The sequence below is a fragment of the Callionymus lyra genome, chromosome 19 (genome assembly GCF_982586985.1).
Source record: "Callionymus lyra chromosome 19, fCalLyr1.hap1.1, whole genome shotgun sequence".
Classification (NCBI taxonomy): Eukaryota; Metazoa; Chordata; class Actinopteri; order Syngnathiformes; family Callionymidae; genus Callionymus; species Callionymus lyra.
In genome coordinates this window covers 15,635,018-15,657,338 of record NC_141836.1, presented here as the reverse complement: position 1 = coordinate 15,657,338, position 22,321 = coordinate 15,635,018, and the positions used below count along the sequence as shown (strand labels likewise).

At 39.7% G+C, this 22,321-nt stretch overlaps 1 protein-coding gene across 1 annotated transcript in view; it reads left to right on the top strand.

Annotated features, from left to right (window-relative positions):
* The first annotated feature begins 525 nt into the window (after positions 1–525).
* Positions 526–22,321, top strand: part of grm7 (glutamate metabotropic receptor 7) — a 136,947-nt gene continuing 115,151 nt past the window's right edge. Inside the window, exon 1 of the mRNA XM_087780777.1 lies at positions 526–2,045. Coding sequence (XP_087636903.1) covers positions 1,575–2,045 — 471 coding nt within the window. The 5' untranslated portion in view covers positions 526–1,574. The remainder of the gene's footprint in view (positions 2,046–22,321) is intronic.

The window sequence follows — 22,321 nt, the reverse complement described above, 5'->3', positions numbered from 1 at the left end:
CTTTCTCCGTGCAGCTGTGAGACTTCATAATTAGTGTTGTGCCTTCTGCTCTACTTGGTTTGTGTCCATAGTTTGTAATTACAATTATCCGTAAATATAAGACGCTTAATTAACACAAGATGGAAAATCATGACGGTTCCTTACATAAGATTAAAATTGATATTTCAGCAAAAAAAAAAGGGACAAAAACCCACACATTTGTATTCCTCTCACAAACTGGCAGGAAGTTCCATACAACTAGAGCAGTATTGAAGTTTGTAGCATCACCACCTGTGATATTTTAATAGTCGGTTGATGATGATGAATCTGAGGGCTCCTCGCTCATATAAAAGTGCAGGCTGTGAATGTAGGTGCCAGCACTGTGCGTGTAGGATGAGTCTTGTGAAGAAGGGTTGCCTGGGAGACGAGCCTGGACCCCTCCAAACGTGTGTGTGATCTCCTCTCCCTCCCCCACCTCCCTCACCAGCTCCCCCCCCCCTCGATTTAAAGGTGCATCCATAATGAATCCCAAACTATTTCAGGAAAAGCACTTTCTCAAAGAGGAAGGATATTTTTTCTTCTTCTCCCACATCTGCTGCTCTGCATTCCTCCTGCAAAGCCGCAGACCCCTGTTACATCAAACAGAAAACACTCTCCCACTTTTTGTTGGGGGATAAAAAGCGGCGGAGGGAGCGAGGAGAGATTATGGATGCTGAGATGCTGCGCACTGAGAGCCTCTCAGAGGAGCAATTGTCTTACTATTCAAGTCTATAAGTGCATTTGTTCGTCTTGTTTACCTTCCAGTTGATCTGATGTCTGAAGACGGCGAGCGCCAACTTCTTTCCAAAACCTCGCCACGAAGTGATACTACTGTTTTTTTTCCTTTTTTTTTCATTCAGCGAGTGACGTTTCACCCAGAAGAAGGGGCTGCAAACTCGGCAGCGAATCCCTCGCTGTGACTCATTCATTTTGTATAAATGCGACCGGTTGCAGAGACAGAAGAAGACCGGGGGCTTTAATTATCATCATATCTTCCTTTGGCTTCTCATCGAGCAGGTCGTGTTTTTTTCTTCTTCTTCTTTTCCCTCCTCCTTTTTCTTCTTCTTCTTCTTCCTTCAAGACTGTGGGAATGGTGTGCTCACCCGGGGGAGACGGCAGCAGCAGCCGGCCGAGCATTGCTGCGCTCCCGCGGAGTTGGTCCGGGCAATGTCACCCACTTCTGCCGGTGATAACATCTGAGTATTGAGACTATTTTTCCTGGTCGTGTCGTCTACTTCAGATCGCATTTTGGTCAGTTTTTAAAAAAAAATCTGCTTCATTTTTAATCTCGCGTCTAGACAAAAATCGGGTGTTTCGATTCTTGGGGTATTTCTCGTGGATGTGGGGTCGTCGTGAGGGAAGCTTGACTATCAACAAGCTGCGATGGGCGCAGCGAGGCTGATCCATCTCCTGCGTCTTGGCTCCCCAGTCCAGCTTGTTGAATCTCCTCCCTGGTGACGGGAGGATGGCTCGGCGTTAACGCACTCGTTTTCCCGTCAGATCGTCGGATTGTTGTGTTTTTTGTTTTTTTTTGGACATTCCCCTAAAAGTTAACCATGTCGCGCTGCCTGTGGAGACTCTTCTGGTTCCTCCTGGTGGATTCCGCGCTGGCTCAGGAGACTTACGCGCCACATTCAATTCGGACCGACGGACACTTGACCCTCGGCGGGCTCTTCCCGGTCCACGCCCGGGGCTCCGACGGCACGCCGTGCGGGGAGCTCAAAAAGGAGAACGGGATCCAGAGGCTCGAAGCCATGATGTACGCTTTGGATCAGATCAACCAGGACGAGCAACTCCTGCCCAACATCACCCTGGGCGCCCGGGTGCTGGACACTTGCTCCAGGGATACTTACGCGCTGGAACAGTCGCTAACTTTCGTCCAAGCCTTGATCACGAAGGACACGTCGGACGTGAGATGCACCAGCGGGGAGCCGGTGTTTGTCAAGCCGGAGAAAGTGGTGGGAGTCATCGGAGCCTCGGCGAGCTCGGTATCGATCATGGTCGCCAACATCCTGCGCCTCTTTCAGGCAAGTCGTGTGCCTGCTCTGTGGAGCTTGATATTATTCTCCACTGCCTCTTGTTTGCTAGTTATTGCCATTTTTTTTTAATTTAAATATATTGACTTTAACGAGAATACCAAATGGAGCCAGCCCTCCCAATAGAAGAACCAAGCAACCTTTCACTGGGAACCCCCAAACTCGTTCCTCTAATGCATTACACCAAAACAATTCCCCCTTGAATTTAAATAAAAAAAAAACAAACATGCATAATGAGCCCATGAAATTGCAAACATATTAATCTAAATATGTACATAAATCTGTATTACTTTTATCATTTAGTTGTAACATACGTTTATTTTCATTTCAACATTTCCTGCCATAATAGAAATTCCAGGTTTGATCTTGAATTGTAGATTTACAGAATTCAGAATAGTCTTCAAAATGTACAAAGATAAAAAAAGTTATCGACTAGCTAAGCCAGCAACTTTACCACTTTACATTTAAACAGTTGATTTATATTTTTAAATGCATAACAGGGGGGTAATGTAGACCTTACTGGTTCCTACCAAAAATTGAAAAAATACAGAAAACGGTGTGAGAACTTTCCTGATTGAGACCTTGGCTCCTGATAAGTTTTAACTGATGTCATCTGCTTGACATTTAAATAAATTATCCTTTCATTTCTCAAATTTTATCGCAATCAACATCATTAAAAAAAAATGGAATTTATGAATGTATAACCATAATTAATTCTTGACATTTAAGATCTATGCCAGAAACAAATGGTTGACAACTTCGATATTGGTAAATATAAACATGCATAGTGGTAAAAAGTATTTGGGCCGATTCTTGGCCCCAGGACCCTGAGTTTGATCTCAAATACAAAAGGAGATGATGATAATTATCATAAAATGAGATTGAAAGCACATGATATTTGTCTTGAGATTGAACGGCGGCAACAAGTGTCATTAAAATTTTAAAAGCTGAATGGCATTACAGCTCTCTCTGTTCATGATGAACAGCCCACTCTTTAATTGCACTGTGTTATTGTGTCATTGTAAAGCCATTCACATCCTATAATCACAATGAGTGGCACCAAAAGCATGTCTGGGGCACACTTGCATGTCTCATGACTTGAAAGAGCAGCGTATGAAGGGACGGTACTCGACTCTTTAGCTTCCCATGTATGCTTTGTTCAACATTCAAAGCGGTACAGTGTGTCAGAATGGATTAGAAAATTCATCGTCCACCAGCTGATCTTTGTTGAATAGAAAATGACTAATTATTGCACCCCTAGTGGTCGCCCCGTTCCTACGGCACAGCGTGGATGAGACAGCTGATGGTGCTGTTGCTTGTCCCCGGTGGTGCTGAAAGAACAGCTCCCGTCTGTTCCAGTCACACGCCAGAGTCTGGATGAGTGGGCACTGACATCCTGGCACAATCGCACCCAAACTCAACAACCCCCTCCTGCAAATAGTGGGCCCGTTTTCATATAATTGCACACGAATATAGAAGCCTCGTATATGTATTTTTTTTGTGTGAATTGAACTCAGGGATTCCTTACGAAGCTGAGGTTATAGTGTTACTATCCAAGGCACATTGTAGGCATCAGCATTGACAGATAAAAACTGTACATGTGGATTTTAAGAGGTGAGATGTATGAGATAAATGTACGCGACTGCAGTGCTGATGAATTATTGAGAAGACATATGAAATTTAACATGGTTTTAATGGGAAATAAAGAATTCCTGTGTTCAGTCAGTGTTGTGGAATAATCGCTCGGTGGTGAGGAGATCGGCGCTCAGCCGTCCTATTGTGGGTTTTTGTTTCACATCAATTTAACAAATGATGGACTCGACTCTAAGTAGCTGTTAAACTGAAACAGACCATCATAGTGCTTTTAGCAACCCGCCGTCATCCGAGTGCAATACGCATTTTCACTGCATTTGTTTGGCTCAATTTGAAGCACCATCGAAGGTTGACGCACCCTGATTCCAGATATCTAGTGTTAGAATTAGAAAGAGAAGCATTGTGGGCGCGCTATTGAGGCTGTTAACCTAAACATATTTTGTTTTAACAATTTCTATTATACAGTCATTTTCCATTTCCACCGTAACAAAGTTAAAGCCTAATTGTGCTGGAGAGCTTTGTTTGGATTATAACTGACAAGCTAATCTTATGGCTAAATTACAGTGAAAAAGTATGGATTGTGTTACTCTGGAGAGCAATCCTTAATAAAAAATGTATAAGGATTAGTTTGTCTTTAAAGAACCATGAAAAAAATTAAATCAACTCATGAAATTCTTGTGTGAAAGAAAGAAAGAGAGGAAGACATAAGGGTGCTGAAGAGTTCAGCTATTTGGGATGAATGATCCAGAGTAATGGATCAAGGGGGTGAAGAAGAGACTGAAGGCAGGGTAGAGGATAACGGTACGCCTACAGTTAGGGAAGCACCAAAAGTGAAGAGGAAGCCTTATAGGACAGAAGTGACTCAGGACAAGATCAGAAATGTTTATATTTGTGGAAAACCTGTGTATAAAAGTTAAGACAACATTTGAGAGACCAGATAGTTTTGACACACCGTTTTCTGTTGTTAAGGAATCTATTTCGTGAATACTCATTCAGTAAACATTGTTTGTATAGAATTTAATCAAATTTGTCCCACGCTATTGAATGCACCATAGTCATTCTTGTGTTATTGAACGTATCGCACACATCGTGCCAATCTGATCCAGGTTGTAATCAACGTAAATTACTTTAGTATAGTTTTAATTTTGAAAAACTAGTAATGCGTGTCTTTGTCACCACATTTTTTTATGTTGCACTTTAACTTGTGATGAAGGCTGGTTGCCCCTTGTTATTTAAAAGATGTGTATAAATATATATATATATATACTGTATATATATATATATATATACTGTATATATATATATATATATATACTGTATATATATATATATATATATACTGTATATATATATATATATATATATACTATATACTGTATATATATATATGACTTTACCGACCAGGTTTTCATTTTGGAGGAAGTCAACTTGGCTCAAGTCGCTACATTAAAATGAACATACATTTTTGGCTTTAACGCTAACAAGGAACAGATTATTCAGAAAATAATCCCAACCCTTAGTTGACATGAGGGCGAAAATGAGTGACATTTCAAATTTGGCTGAATCACCACTTTATGGTCACATAACTAAACTTTCACACTGTATTATAGTTTCACTCGTACATTAATAGTACTTAAATCCAAGTAATTAAGCATTTTAGCAGTTAAATCTATGCTGAAGTCAAATTCATGCTAGATTCTAGCGTACTTGAAAATATGAACCTTCTATAGTGTCATTGAAATAAGTATACATTTGAGCGGGTGACATCAAAAACAATGGTTTGTCTAATCTCTTGATTGACACTTGACATAGAGCACACAAAGACTAACCATCTATTTTGTACTTTACTTTAAATCACTGGTGTTTTTTTTAAGGAGGCACTCGAGGTGACATGTCACTTTGAAGTGCCAATGACCGAGTAGGAAATTACATTATTCCGATGACGGGCGATCCTTTTGTCAGCTTCCTGAAGATGACAGATAATCATCTTAAATCAGGAACCAAATACAGAGCGTAGCTCTGCATCTCAAATCAGGGCAAGTAAATGGAAAAATAAATACGAAGGTGTCAGTGCTCACACTGACTGAATGTTTATTTAAAATAAAAGTGATGTAACAGCTCGGCGTACAGTGATATTTACCTGTAGCCAAACCAAACAAGCCTCGGGTATCCTGGCTGATTGACATGGCTCTATGTAACACTGTCACCCTGTATTACTGATGATTTCCCAAATGTATTCCCGGGATAAATATGAACTTATCCGGCAGTTGAATCCGAACACCTGAGAGGATTTGAACTCACTCGTTTGCCCTTCAGCAAAGCGAGTACCTGCGGTGATTAGGGGTGATGATCGCGCCGAGGATAACCGCTTTAGCTTAAACGTGAGGCCACATGATACTGTAGGATCGATGGATAAGCAATAAGCACTCCCAGCCCCATTTAGTCTCATTAGCCATGACGAGGAAGACGGGTCGTAGCGCCAAAACGCAGCCGCCGAAAAAATCGGATCAAAGAAAAGAAGTGATTATGTGTGAATAATGACAGAGGTTGAAAACCGAGCTGTCCATTCCAAGCCGCTCTCCTTTTGCTCCTCCATGAGAACCATCGGGTCATTTCTTGCGTCGTGCGGCGATAAATGATTAATTAGAGGATCTGATTGTACATTTTTTCTTTCGCCAGATTACAAATATCACGGCTGTCTATTCATGACCCGGCAATCTGCTGAACTGTTAATGCTGGAAAATTGACGCGAGGGATGGATTTTTTTTTTTTCTAAGTACTCGGAGAGTTGATCAATACTGTTGCCATGGAGAGGCCCGTTTGCTGCTAAGATGTTTTTATTCCACTGGCTTTCATGCTGTGTCGGAAAATGAGAAGCAACAATGCCACAGGAGGGTGGATAAAATCAATCAGCCAAAACTTTTGAATAGTTGCAGGAGCTATGATGTTGTGCACCTCTTGATTTATTTATTTTTTCCCCTCACAGTCCATTCAAGAGAGCGCTTTTGAGCGAGATGGCACTCGAGCTGAAATAACCGGCGAACGGGTTGTGGCCATTTTAACTTGGAGAGTGATTCATTGAATTTCTTTTCCTCATTCAGGAGGACATTTAAATCAGCAGCGCTGTTTACATCCTCCATTGTGCTTCACCAAGGAAAAAAAACTTTCCATTGCATGCAGGTGAACTCTGTCTTGTCCTCCTGTCTTGGGAAACGGCCCCTTCAGACAAGCTGTCTAAGTGAGGCATTGACGGTCTCTGCTCTCACAGCCCTGACAGCCTCCAGTCGGCTTTTTATCTCTCCTTCTTTCCACAGGAACATCAGCGTGATTGATTTGAAGGAGATTGAAGCCTTACAGTGTGATCTATTCAGCTGACAGTGGTTAAGATGAGCGGCCAAAGAATATGAAGCCAGTGCGTGATGTTTGACCAGCACTGGACTGGATACATCAGCGGTTAAAGAATGTTCTCTAAGTTTCCACTTGCACGCTGATGCATGCGGCCGCGCTGGTCAATTAGTCCCCAGCGCTGGTGCCTGTGTTCTGCCCTGGAGTGGTGGACACGGCTGAGATGTTGTGTGGCGTGTAAGTAGATGCACTACTTCACCATCGCAGAAGAAATGAAAAAACACATTTGTTTTGTGGATTTCTTTTTTTTTTTTTTCCATTAACCACGCCAGTGGTTTGTGCGCTTGTATTCTTCTTCCATTGCTTCCTAATTACCCTTCATTCTGAGTCCGACACGAGGATATACCGCACTCCAATACTTCATTACAAGCCTTCGGGATATAATAAAGAAGGTAAAAATTGATTTAATGCTTCTTTCCAAAATGGGGTGCAGCATCTTTTTGGGTAAAAACCCCAAACTTACTGATATGATCGATGATATATGAATATAAATGCTAATTCCATCTTCTGCACAGTTGGATTGACTTACAAATGTATTAATAATTCAGTATTTCATATATAATGACACTTCTTTATTAAATATTCAAGCGCTTATAATAATATGTTGAAAGATGGTGTCACTAATGAAAGTGATGTAGATTGGTTTTATTAACAGGAGACGCTGTATCAAGTGGTCACACTCAAATGTATCTTAAATCAATTTATATTCATAATGTATGAGTGGAGATGTAGAATTCTGACCTCCTGCTTGATAATCTAATCCCTCAAAATACTTCTATTAAAGTTTTAAACATGTTAAAGGCTTACAATTTGAATATTTTTAACATATTTTTCAGTATACATTTTGCTGTGGAGCTCCACCAAAATGAGAGAAAAAATGACCATTAAAACAACTTATTTTGTTTTAAAATAATTCTAATAAATTAAAATACAAATATTAAAAACTCAGAAAACTAAACATGGAATAAAGAAAGACAATTAAAAATGGAAATGTAATTTATTTATGGGTGAAAGAAAAATCGGATAACCTCTCCAAAATATATAAAAATACATTTGAAAACAAATGACAAAAAAGGAAAGGGGAGGAAATGGTCATAAGCCTTACAATTGCTAAAATGAAGATTAAATTATTTAACTCCTTTTCCTCCTCCTCATCATTGGCGAAAGGAGCTTACATTCTGGGGATCTCTCTTACTTAGTTTTGTTCATATACTTCCATCAAAGTTAGAGTATTATTTTAATTAATAATAATAATATATATAATATAATAATTTTAATTTGGGTCTTCTTCCCCTGTGTTCCCTTTCCCTTAACCTGATCAAGTGCCCCTTCCCCTATAAGACCATCACTGACACCGAAACTGAAAGTTTAAATAAATAAATACAACGGTAGTTCATGTTTGATGTCATCTTGACAATGTGCTCATGAGCTGTCAAAGGGCCCCCATGTGTGGCCCCCAGGCGGCACAATGCTCCTTGTCAGACAATCAACAGCACCGTATCCAGACTCTACTCAGAAGCTGAGATGTCGAAGCTGAGAAATCATATTCACAAGTTCCCCGTTGGTCACCTGTCAGTCAAACATATATAACTCAACAGCAAGCATACAAGCAAACAGTAATTCCTGCCTTAAAAAAACAGCAAGACAGAGCGTGGAAGAAGTCCTGGAGAGGGAGCGGCGGAGTGCAAAGTATTTCACAGTCAGCGGCCTTTAACAGCTAAATTGTGGTCATTTTTGTGTGTGAAACGTAACCAGGAGATTTCCAGGGGGATAATTTGAGTGCTCTGCAGGTATTTTATATCTTAGATTAAATCTTAAAGTGAACCGGGAGCCATGAAGAGACGCAGGAGCATTTTTTTTTATTTTATTTTTACCAGAGCCGAACAGAGATGACTGACTTATCCATGTATAAGTGGCGTTGTAATTGTCAAGCGGGTGGAGATGCAAGCGTGCGTGTGACCTTTTCCAGATCACTGAATGGAGGAAAGGTTTTCATTTGAGGAATAATTCCAGTTTAATAGCGGCTGGATTTGGCACCTGCCTTGTTTCTAATGACAGGGGAGTGTGTAAATGTAAAGGAACAAGGGTAGACTTGAGTGGAACATCTCAAGAGGAGATTAAATAGTTTCTGTTCAATTGTTTCACGATATTTCCAGTTTTTCATTTTATCTAAACTGCTCTCCATGACAGAAAGAGACCCTTTACAAAAGTAAAGTTAAGAAGTTAAGCACTGAAGGTCCTTCAAATATGTTTCGTTAACCCTCCGTAACATGTTCCTCTGTTAATGGATAAAGTTTTTTTTTGTTTTTTTTCCGTGGCTCCAGTGAAGCAGCTGCTGCCTGGCTCCATGTGACAGTCTGCTGTGCCAGAGAGAACGCTGCGTTATTACTCTGACAAGATTTGATTTGCTGTTTCAATACAGCCTTCTGTGTCACACAGTCCGATAGTAAGGCCGCCTTTATTTAATTGAATGTATGCACGACTTCTAGGAGTAATGAGGATTTCTGTTGAATTTGCAGGACTGTGTGTTTCTTGTTTGAGGAGATAAGGCTTGACTGACTTGGACGAATGGTTTGACTTAAGTTTACATTTGCATGTGCGAGGAATTGACTATTTTATGATTCAATTGTTCTTTGTATGATGACTTAAACCAAGCAGAAGTTCTAGGAATCCATTTGTACTTTAAAAAACTTCAAGCTAATACTATCTGTGTGGAATTACATACCACAAATAACTAGAAACGCTCTGACCTATGGCATACCTCTGCCAAGGAGATCATTTCCAACTACTTTAAAATACAAAACATTTCATGCCCTTTAATCATTCAAGGAATCAAAACCTGCATTTTAAGGGTCGTGTTAACCCTTGTTTTATCCCAGGGTCAATGTGACCCTGAGGCCCAAAAGGGAATGTGTTTTGAGGTATCCCATGTTGTGTCCGGGGTCATCTGTTTCTGGCCTTGAGCCAGACCAGGAGAAACCACAAACGCATTAGTTTATTAGGCCACCGGGTCACCTTGACCGAGAGGTAACAGAAGGGTTAACAAATGGTGGCATTTTCTTTATAGTCTTTCCAAATTTAGCTAGCGCTAAATAAAAGGGCAAGTTGCAGAAGTAAGTTAGTAATGGTTATTTGTAAAGAGCCTTTCCAGACCAGGGAGAAGGTAGTTTGAAGCCAAACAAGGGAAGACTAAAACCTTCAAAACCTTATTGGATCCAGATGAAACCAATATAATGTAGCTTTCCTGAAAATGTAATATAAATATATGAATCTCATTTTGAGTTTTCTTTCCAATATTATCTTATTTCAATCATACACCAACTTTAAACAAGAAACACTTTCTGTAGTCAACCAAATTATAAACTGCAATTAAACCATTTTCACTTAAATCCATAAATGATCTCAGCCGAACATGTTTTTGAAGAAACGGAGCAGAGAACCAAATTTCCTCCGTTATTCATCCTTTAATATTTCAGTGAACAGAATAGTTATATCATCTGTAATTCTGTCATTTTATTTATTTATTTTTAAGTGTATAGAATGATGACTTTATCTCTACTTTTGGTGTTTTTCTTGTTCATATGACATATGAATTGTTTTTCCTTAGTCACTTTTGGTCAAAAGAACTGTCATTAGAACTTGCTGCCAATCCCAGCTATTTAGGGCAAGAGGCGAGTGACACTTCACCCTGTGTGTTCGTCGCTACACAACATGGGATGTTTGCCAGAAATATCAGCGGGCCCAGGTGGTCCTTGTTAGCTGTAATGGCCCCGCGCCCCGCCCTCACGCGAGCGACACGACTGGTCAAATATAGAAACCTGAAGCACACACTATTATTTCAAAGTAGCTTTGTAAAAAAATCAAACAGCGAAGAAGGCACAAAGAGGGAGGAAGATTGCTTCACACAGAATTCACAACAAACCAATTAAGCCAATGTAGCATGGAGGGCGTCTGCTACAACATTATCTCTGCCTCTAATATGCTTAAACATCAAGGCTGTATGCCTGAAGAAACAGTATTCACGACATTTAATTGATGCTTAGGAAGCTATTGCTGACAGGGAAGACGTGCAGGGGTCGCGGTCGCTTCGCCTCGGCGATGTGTCACTAACAATACTAATGAGCAGACGACACGATCTGTGGAGGAACACGCCATATATTTGGGGATATTGAACCAACAAGATTTCCATATGTCTTGATGAACGTATTTCCATCTGGCAATTGGTGGTTCTGCCCCAAAGTGTGTGTCTCAGGATCAATATAAATGAAAAGAAATCCTTTTGAATTCAATCTTATTGAGCACTATCGAGCGCTTAGAATCACAGAGAGGCGATGTGTTGTTCGGAATGAACAGTCCTGTCCAAGCTCCATTATTTCCATTGTTTTCCCATCAACCGGTGGGTGATTCTGCCCATGACAAGCTCTGGTTTGATTTGTTATACTAATCACGCTCGCGATGGAAAGAGAAATTCATCAAGTTCTCGGAGTCTCACCTCTCGCCCACAGATGGCACATTCAAATAAGGATAGCTGTTTATCTAGCTTGACAAACAATCAATACATACTTAGAAAAAGGTCAGTGCCTCAGCGTGTTCAATGGGCCTGGACTTGAGGCTTAACATCCTGCAGGTCAGAGGTTTGTGATATTGATCTGAGAGAGAGAGGGTTACAAGGTGAGATCAATTCCTCAAAAGATCACACTGTGTCACCCAAGGAGGGAAAACATTGAAAGTAAATTTTCCTTTGAATTTATTACTGGAGCAGAGGTATTTAAAGGTATCGACTCATGTTGTATCTCACCAAAATATATACCAAATTTCATTTTTTAAATAATTTGTTTCACTATTTGACATTTTCATATCACATTTTCTCCTTTATTTTTGCCTTTTTACTCATTGTTTTCATATTAAATCGATATAATAACTTACAGGTACCACATGTTACAGTGTAGTACTCTTCAGTAAATTCCTCACTACTTTTATTTATTAATTCAGATTTCTTCTTTTACAGAAAATCTATAGATATATTTCTTGTATTTTGTCTTTATTTAGCTGGTCTTAGGTCATACATGAACCAAGAAAATGTTTCTAATGGACTGTTCCCATGTTAAGGGTATTACAATTCAATACATATATATTAAACTGTGGATTGTAAAGAAATAATCCCTGTCTTTGTTCTAGTTCACTATTTGTAGACTTTATTGTCGCCTGTGGACTAAGAATTTGTAACTTTTTAACTTTTTTTTTTCCCTATTGACAGATAAATGATACTTGACAGTCACGTCATGCTGTTCAGTATTCCATGTTGCTTATTGGCTTAGAAAAGAATAACCAACATAGCCTCAAGTACTATCTTGATTTAATCCAATAATCCTTATAACTATCTAGTTTCATTGTCTTGATATTTTTTTACGTCTTTAGATGAATTAATAGATCCGTTTGCTACAATTAATGAAACTGCACCTGCAACCCAGTTATTATGGTTTCCATTTCCTCACCGTGTCCATATTTTTCCGGTCTGAATTTGACAGCCACGCAGGGACTATATGTAGCCGTAACTACAAAGTACTTTTGACCAGAGGTGTGAAATAATGTGATTAATCATGATTAAATCCTTCTGTTAAAGTTAAACATTACTTTATGCCACCTTGTTTCTTTTATATCAAGCCGACACATGGATTTTCAAAATCCAATTGAGGAAGTTTGTAGGTGAAATTAAAATATGGATTAAATACGTGATTGAGTGACGGGTGTGTGTCAGGTTTCCTCTTGAATCGCGCTAGAATTCCCAAAGACGATGGTTGGATGGAAGTTTGCTCTGAGCACGAATCTGTGTTCTGTTGACATGGCTGTTGCACCGTGGCTCCCGGGTTTAGCGGCGTAAAACCCTTAAAAAAGTGATGCGGCATCAACAACTGATGTAATATTAATATAATGAATAAAATATTCACATGTCAGACAAGTTGTCATTGCGGCTGACACGAGGTCATTAGGTCTGCAGCTTGCCACGGGGAGAATATAAGAAGTCTTGCATGCCTGATATTAAGGCCTTGGCTATTCCCCTCAGGCCTGCGGGGATAGTGCAGTATATTATTCAGCGACATAATAGCTTGCTATATGAATAAATGTTTCTCAATGGAAAACATGGCCGGTACATTCTGATTTCCAGCTTAATTTATTTTCAGTCCCAATTTTATTTTTTTTCGCTGTGTTATGATTCCATTTGTGGCTGAGCATTGAATCAGTATGTTTAATGAGGTGCCATCCTTCATTTATAGATGGAGTTGTTTGAGGTTTTTTTTTTTTCCTCGCAAGATGACTACAGCTGCTTGACATCCACACTTGGCTGATCGCGCCCATTTTCCGCACTTGAATCGGCGATTAGGTGTTTTTTCAGTTGCTCAAAAAAGGCTTTTGCTCGGCTCGCATCGAGGTCACAACGGTGTTCTGTCAAAAGCGCTTGGTGGGAATGACGGTAACATGTGACAGGAATAGCGCTCTTATCTTTAGGGAAGTTATTTTTTGTAGTTTATCTAGCAAGCAGAAGGACACCGTATCACGGAAAAACCCCATTACGTCCGATCCTCTTACGGGCGAGAGTGGCGAGACACGAGAAGTTCTGCGCTTGTAGTGGGTAGACCTCTCACTCTTCCTGCCCACCCCCCTAAAATTGTCCCCATTACTTCAGTGGGAAGAGATCCTGTGTGAAAGGCATTATCGCGGAGCTCATTGTAGTTCCTCCCAAGGCACTGATCTGTGATCTGTGGCGTCATTCCGGACAGAGGCTGAATTATAAAGTCATCCCGCCGTAGATGGATTCTCTGTTGTGCCCTGTAATGAATCACAAAGCACAACAATTGCTTCTCACTGTCTTCATTTTTCTTATTCCATTCCGAGCAGTGATTGTCGACTCATCTTTGAGGTGCACAGTTTTAGGAAACCGTACAAACGGGTTTGTTTGAAGAGCGCCTTGTCTCCGTCGTGAATGTCTGCCGCTTCAGAAGCATCCATGTATTGTTGTTCTTTATAGTCCTGGGCTTTATCTCTCCCTCTCACTCCTCTCCTCATTCAGCCCAGAACCCACGTGGTTCCCTAGAAATGATGTGCTCGGAGACTAATCCACTGGATCTACCTGCCTGTGAGAATCCCCCCTTTTCAACACATTAAAGATTCTGAATTCATCTCCAGCAGCTGGTGATTTGGGAGAAGCAGAAAAAAAAATGCTAATGGCGGCCTGTTCGCAACTTATTAAACGACAATACGGTTTACCATGTGTACCGTGTTAACATGCTATTATGCAAATACCGGCTAATTAACATCGTTGACGCTGATGCCAACATTCTGGACCGATGTCGTTGGTATTCGCCGCGTGTCTCGACATTTCATTAGAGTCCATCTGTATGATTAATTTAGCGCTGGTGTGACACTTGACCAATAAACAAAACCGGCCCGAGCACCCTTAAGCTAGGGCTGGGAATTCTTGCCAAATAATAAATTCCACAGAAAGGCAGCAGACAAAAATCTTATAAGAACCCCAGAAGCTCAGGTCAATCCGTGATAACCATCTATTTGTATTTTTCTTGTCATTTTCTGGCAAAGAAACCGCAGCTCTTTTCAGCAGTTAATCTTCCTGCCAGCTACAAACGGCAGCGAAATAGAGGAGTCAATTTATTACTTTCATTAATATTCCGTCTTCTGAAGTGTCAACACATCCTCTCTCTCGGAACTTGTGAAATTAGCATGCAGTATGCTAATGTCAGTTAGTATTTAATATATATTTATTGAACACTCCTTCAACGGAGAGGCTGAACAGAATCAACTATCGGCTTGTTGTTTTTTTTTCTAGTTCCCGGCTTCTTGTTTAGCATAATGGTGTTGAAACGCATGACTAACTTAACCTCAAAACACAAGGGAAACATTTATCCATTCCTTCTGCTGTACTTGTCAACTCTATTATGTCCTTTAAACCCCAAATAAAGGTATATCTTCTATTTATTATTAATGCCTCACAGGTTTTTCCATTTAGTAAAGAAAACTGATTCCCCATGATATAGCTTTTGACCCTTGAGTAGTGAAAATGATTAAAACAATAACTCTAAGAAACAAACCTTCTGTTTCATAGTCCTCAATGGCACCAAGTCCCTAATAGCTAGGAGACACACATACAGAAGACCAATCGTCGGCATACAATCATATAAACATCACAAAAAATCTTGTTCTAACCAGTTTTGGCAGGTCATGCTAGAGTATTTTTACTTTTTTCTATCCGCATGTTAGTGGATATAATCCTGTCTTTTAACCAGTCTGTGGTGCATAAAAGGTCGGCAACCCCTGCTTTAACATATACTAAAGTATAGTATAGTAGATGATGTAATATCACAAGTAATTTGATTTGATTAACATTTAAAAATAAGTCTTGTGTAAGATGAATGTGTTTCAATCTCATCTTTGACAACCAAAAAAATGGTGGAATGGCAACACCCTATTTATTAGAACAATGAGAAAATTGTTCTACATTTAAATTCATATGATTGAAAAGCGGGAATTATAACAAATGTATTTTTCTACATCGAGAAATATCCTCATATCCTGTTCCTGAGCTGAGTAGCTACTGAGAAACGTGATGGAATCTTAAACACACCTCTAATGGCATCGATTGAATTCAACACCAGACATGGTGAGGATTTTTGACACCCGATGTTCTGCGAGGGCAACACATACATCCACCCAGTGAAGAGACAAATCTGATGCAATGGCCAGCAATCACTATTTACTGAACATAAACAATGAATGCTCTCAGCGGTTCTTCAGGAAGGCGACTTTGTTTACTAGACCATAGATACTCAGAAGCAATCTGTGCTGCTCCTATTAACTTGTCGTACAGTATCTGACAATCAGGTACTCTAGGGACTAAGAGCATTTCAGACTTGATGATGTGAATGATAGTGCATGTATCCCTTTATAAACGGCGTACCACAGGCTAGCATGTAAGCTAGGAAGTCTAGCACGGAGAGCGTTTGTGCTCGCTGACCCGTCCTTTGAGTATCCCAAATGTCACCTTGGATTGGCTCAAGCCCCCCACGACCCCCAGAGGAATAAATGAAGTTCAGTCCAGGTTCAGTGGCGAGTGGAAATAGCAAATTATTCAGAGTGAACACAATGAAGTTTTCCTCTGTGCACTGACGACTCGGAAGTGACAGAAGGTGCTCCGCTCACATGGATGTCTTGCCGTCCCTGGAGACCGGTGGCACGATTCTGTTTACACTTCATGATCATGTAGGGGCTCTAATGCATATCGGCAGGCTGCTGGAGAGCATGAAGTCCTAGATGGGGGGGAAGAAGCACGCCAGCCCGGGCTGCATGTGAGGATCGCAGTACACAGCCACACTTTTGCTACAGCCCGCTGAGACCATTTTTAATCCGTCCCACATTAAGCAAAAAGCTACCTAATAATTTAAACAGTAAGATGCACAAAGACGTTTTGAAGCAAAAGTGAATTGTTTTACAGCACTAGCGTGGTAGGTTTAATTCTCTCCAGGGACCGTCTTATGTGGGTTTTGCACTTGTTCTCTCACTCTTTTGGGTTTTGTCTTCTCTCCGACTAAAGAAAAAAACTGCTGGGAATCATGTCTTTTTAGATGAACCCGTCACTGTGAAAACATAATTGTCCGTTAGCGATAATTCAGTTTTGACAGTGTCCAGATAGTGAAACCTGCAACGCTTTCACTCGCTGTCCATATGTCCTTGAGCACAATACGAAACCATTTATTATCCTGTCATGTAGAATACTTGACCTTAATTAGCATGCTACAGCTCGAAAACGTATAAGTGCAGATTTTTACCTCATCTTCTGAGTGTGTTTTCCTCTCAAAAAGATATCATTTTATCGCTAGACAGTGGATACAAACATCTTGAATTGGATCTACATTATGTTAAAACCAATAAATCGAATAATGATTTGTGTATGCTGTCCAGATATTTAAGAAAAAAAATAGATATAAATGAAGCATGATCTGTAATTAATTTGATGTTTTTAAACTCTTTTTTTAATCTTGGCAAAAATACTGCTAAAAACCCTCAACCTTTTTTCCACTTAAATGCATTATTGTATTGCAGATGAGATTGACCGTCTTTAAAAAGTACATTTTTGTTTCAACAGTAATTTATTGTCCATCAGTTGAAGTTATAGACATTTATAATCTTCTTTTTTTTAAGACTCAAGTGTTGCTGCAACCATTAGCTTTACTAATGGATAGATAGATGGATTTATAGATAGAGGACTGTAATTCCTTTATCATTAATAATCGTTTAATTTGACCCCCCACGTGATGCTGTTGTGCTGTATTGCGATGATACTTTTGGATTCATAACCAAAAGTCAGGCTCTTTTAAAATCCATTTCCAACATCCATTTAGTATTTCCAACACGTCTGTGAGGTGTCACTGCTATCTAGAGTATATAAGAAACATCATAACCCGTCATGTGGATTAGATGCTCGTCCTTCACTTGTGTTGTTCCCGAGGGCCCGAGGGTGGGTGAGTTCGCTCGGTATCAACCGTAGTCGTATATAACCGCTTTATTATCCAGAACGGTGTCGGGTTTTATGGGCGGGTGCAGAATTAACTTGAAGACGGGATGAAATACCTGTTGACTTTAAAGGCAAGGTGCGAAAGAGAAGCACTAGCATCAGTGTTTCTCTTGTTTTAATGGTGGTTTCTATGCTTGGATTTTCCTGCTTTTCTGTTCTCTTAAAAAAAACAAAAAAACATCTTCTGAGTGAGCGAACCAGCCTACATGAAAAAAGATCAGTTGACAGGATTATAGTTTCCAGATGCAAATCCCTTGAGATCTCAAGAGCTCTCTGATGCGCATCCATTCGACAATCCTATTGATTTGCAGGAAAACCTCAATCACTATTGACATTTTGCAAATTACGATAGGTCCTTCCATTCAAGAAGCTTCGGCTCACACAGCAAATGACTTGCAGACAAGAGATATCGACGACCGAACAGTGGTTTACGCCCAATATTGCCACTGTGGCAGTTGTTTGGTTGAGGTCGATGGCATGTAATCTATCAAACACTCCTGTTATCTTGTATCTTGTTCATCCAAGTACACAGTAGCAACAAATATTCACGGTTATTTAAAGCATTACAAGTGGAACTCACGATTAGTTTTGTGAAGATATGTAGCTAAAATCTACACTAGAAAAAGTAGAAGAGCTCGAAGAAGGTGAATACCTCCACCTAGGAGCTAATTTTAAACTCCAAACACAATATTATTGAAACGACCTCAATGTTTTTGAGAACTTTCTGGGCCGATGGCGAAAACTAGGTTCTCTCACGGGGGAAACTTGTTACTCTCTAATGCCACTTTAGTTCTGCAGTGTTTAGGAGTTTTAAAATCTCGACTCACCCTTGGTTTCCACTGAAGATGGAAGGTGTCGCAGGTATAATGCTTATTAATTGTGCTGACGAGTATTCTATATTCCAAAAATGTTAATGTTCACGTCAAACAATTTGTGGAAACGTTACATTTTCCACAAACATTACATTTTTAGCATGTTAGAAACCACGTGTCATATCCGACGACACAGTCTTTCATCAGTAAGGGATAACTTTGTGACTTGATGTCATGGAAGAGATGATGAGAAATACATGGATGTATCAGGTTATTGTCCCTCTTTAAGTTCAATATTAAGATTCCTTCATGATGAAATGAAAACTGGAGAAGCCTCAGTTCTACCACTTCTGGTGCCAAATGGTAGAGAAATCCACTCTCAGTGGAAGCGACCACTTATTTTAATGATACTATTGTATTGTATGAGTCATTTTTGGTTTATGCCAGTGTTTTTTACCAGCTCTTCCTGTGTGAGCACTTAAAAGTGAAAAGATGCATATATTACCATGGGTTGTTTCGTAGAACTAAATATTACAAATTTCTTAAAGCAAAGGTCACAGACTGGCATTTTTACAAACTGACCTTCAGCTATAAACGGCAAAAATAAAATGTTATGAAAAACAAAATGAAATGCCTGAAAAATGCATTTCACCATAACGGTTAATCAGTGAGAACCCCGCAGCAGGATGGTCCATGTCAGTACACGATTTGGGAAATCTGCGCGATCCAGGAACGCATGCGTGATGTCATATTTTTATCCTACTAAAATGGAGCGTGGAACACGATCAGAGAAATCAGTGAGCCATTTTCGCAAGTGCGTTGCATTGGAAATACACAACTTTATTTATAAAGCTGGTGACATCGTGTCTCTTATGGAATTCAAGGGGGAAAAAAATTAATTGCGTCTACTGGTTAAAGTCAAGATAACTTTTATTATGTTCCGAGTTTTTTGTTGGTTAAGAGGAAAACATGAAGTTAGATCAACAGTTGTTTATTTGTGTTGATAATTTTAATAAAACAAGTTTATCCTGCAAAACGCTGGTTTAATTTGAAGGCTCCAAGTTTGAAATAAATTAAAATAATTGTGTAACTGATTGTACACGTCGTAGTAAACGTCCTGGTGTTTTAGAGTAAATGTACATGGACTGTTTTCCTACTTATCTTTCATAAAGTCGATGTTTTGAGACTCAATGAGTCTATACATTCCTAGATATATATTGAATGCAAATCACGTGCATACAAACCGATTGCTGATGATTTTCCTGATCGTGAACTGACACTATTATACAGTACTATGTTTTGTTCTTTTTTGTTCAAATCGTTTTGCCATAAAAACATGGCGACTCAAAATAGACTATTGCACATTTATTACTGGATTACAAAGATTTCCCAGATGGTGTACTGCCAGTCCCATATATCACTGGACCAGTACCAGTCTCTGAGTTTTATCCAGGCCACACAGAAAGGAAAACATATTTTCTGTTCTATTAATTATTGCTTTTCAGAGTGAGTTTTTACAACTTTACAGAACAGTGTCTGAAGTGATTGTCTGAGCGACTGACCTTGGTGAATCCAGACTAAATCCATTTCTAACTCAAAGCAAAAGAACATCGACAAAGTTCTCACTCTCTGCTAAATGTTGTGCATCAATGTTGAGCTCCCAAGGGTGTAAAGGATCTGTGGCGTGACTATACAGCCGCTAAATCTTCCCACTCACATCCTGATTGCATTAAGATAAGCCTCGTCTCTCAGTCAATCTAATGCCACTAAAGGTTCAGTTTCTAATTAAACTGTTCGTCTAAGTCGAACTGGGTCGTCGTCTTTACTCTGTCCTTAGATTGTCTGATGGAAATAGTGTCTCGTGTAAAGCTTTCCAGAAGCATTTGTTTTGGCATGCTTAGAGGGTTCAGTTCAAAGAGCGTTAAGTTTCCAAGTCGCACCTTTGTGACTGTGTTTCAAAAGCCTTCTTCAGATCTTGTGGAGTAACCTGGTACGAGGCTGTCCTAAATGATCATCTGTTGCGAGATATGAAAGACGGGATTAGCCTTTAAGAAAAAGCTATTAGCGGTTTCAGTTGTGGCCAGGATTCATCTGTCTAACACAGGCGCGTCAGCACATGACTCTTCTGCCATCTCCGCTCACCTCTGGAGACAGAAAGCCCCTTTAAGGATAACCACTGGGTTTTGGATCCTGGTGGAAGCTGCGAGGATTAGATGAGAGGGGTGAGGTTTGGAGTCAGACTTGTAGTGGTTTTTATCTTCAGACCAGCTATTAATGTGCGTCTCAAGCGACCACTTCTGATCAGATCTCACTCCCGCACTCTATATGCAAATAAAAAAGTGCTCAGCTCCCGGACGTATTGGTGGTCTTAATTGCAGCTATGGATTTCTGCTGCTGGTGTGCCAGAAATGTAAAAGAGAAACAGAAAAAAAAAAAAAAGAAGATAGACTCGCTGTATTCTCTGTGGGATTCCTTGCAAGTTAATCTAGCGGAATGCTTGAAACAAATGTCCTGAATGTTGTTAAGACTATGGTTATATAAGTGATAAAAACCTCATTATAAGCGTCAATTAAAGCTATAATTCTACATGCAATTGTTATCTTGTTAAGGTTATTTACAATTATTGAAATGCTGCTTATCTCACAAACATTTCAGCTTTTAAGGTCGTATGAATATAAAAAAGGTTTTTGAAGTCTTTCATTGAAAAAAAATTATCCATGTTATCCATGATAATATCAGGCTTTTGCTTGTAAAAAAAACTTAATTAAACTCACCATTCAAGTTGGATTACTGGTCGTCTGTGTGCATTATTATTCAGGCTGTTAAATTTTATTGGATTTATGCCTTCATGAATATCGTCGACGATAAATTGCAGGTGACATTTGAACACTAAAAGGAATTATTGTCATAAACCGTAACATTATTAAAAAATCCATCTTATAAATTAGTGTAATAATATTTTGTTGTGACACTTTATTTTCATTTTTCACCACGACTTTGGTGTTTTATAGATCATTGCTGGTTTTAATGTGTGAAGAAAATGCTGGAGTGACTTTTAAAGGGTTCAGCTGTGGTTCAAATATGCCCTTAATTTAGTGAAACTGAGATTCTTATGTGTTGAATCGCTCAGCCAGGTTGCCATGTTTCGAGAGAATCGTCCTTCAAATCACTCCTGAGTAGGTTCGCGGTGACATCTTTTCATTTGCTCGTGGCAGTAAAGACGCACTGATCAACGTTGCTTCTGAAACATTTTTTCTCGTTATTAAAAACCAGAGTAGTGTGTGACTATGAGGTTTTCTGCGTCTGCTCAGCCATTCTGATCTCTGCAAGAGAGCAGCACATTCCAGAGAGGCTTATCTGTTGAGTCCAGTGAAAGTCAACCTTCTCCAGAATGTATTCCACTGGTACAGGCGTTAAAGGTCAATCTGCAGTTGACACCGTGATTTTTTTAACCCCTTTATCTCACCTTTTTCCATCCATATTTTGGTGAAACTGTAGATGCCATGAGTCTTCATCTGACCTTCCAGAGAGATGGAAGAAAGAGCTGTCATGACTATGTCATATCCCGTGCTTTATTTAATTTAAATTAAAAACGGCTGTTGAAAATAACATATACATTTTCTTAAATAACTTTGAAAATACTAGCAATCTAAAGACACTTAACCATAACACACTAAGAATATACACTGTGATGCATGCAGGGATTGTTTTCCAGATATGTTACACACAGCATCAGGTACTCACTAGACGATGAGGAGGCGCAAAAAGCCGCAGTTCATCAAATGTAATAGAGCCAGTATTGGATTGGATTATACATCTTGGATTAGCGACTCACAGGTGGTGACGGTTCCCCTGATGTCTGAGTCAGGAAT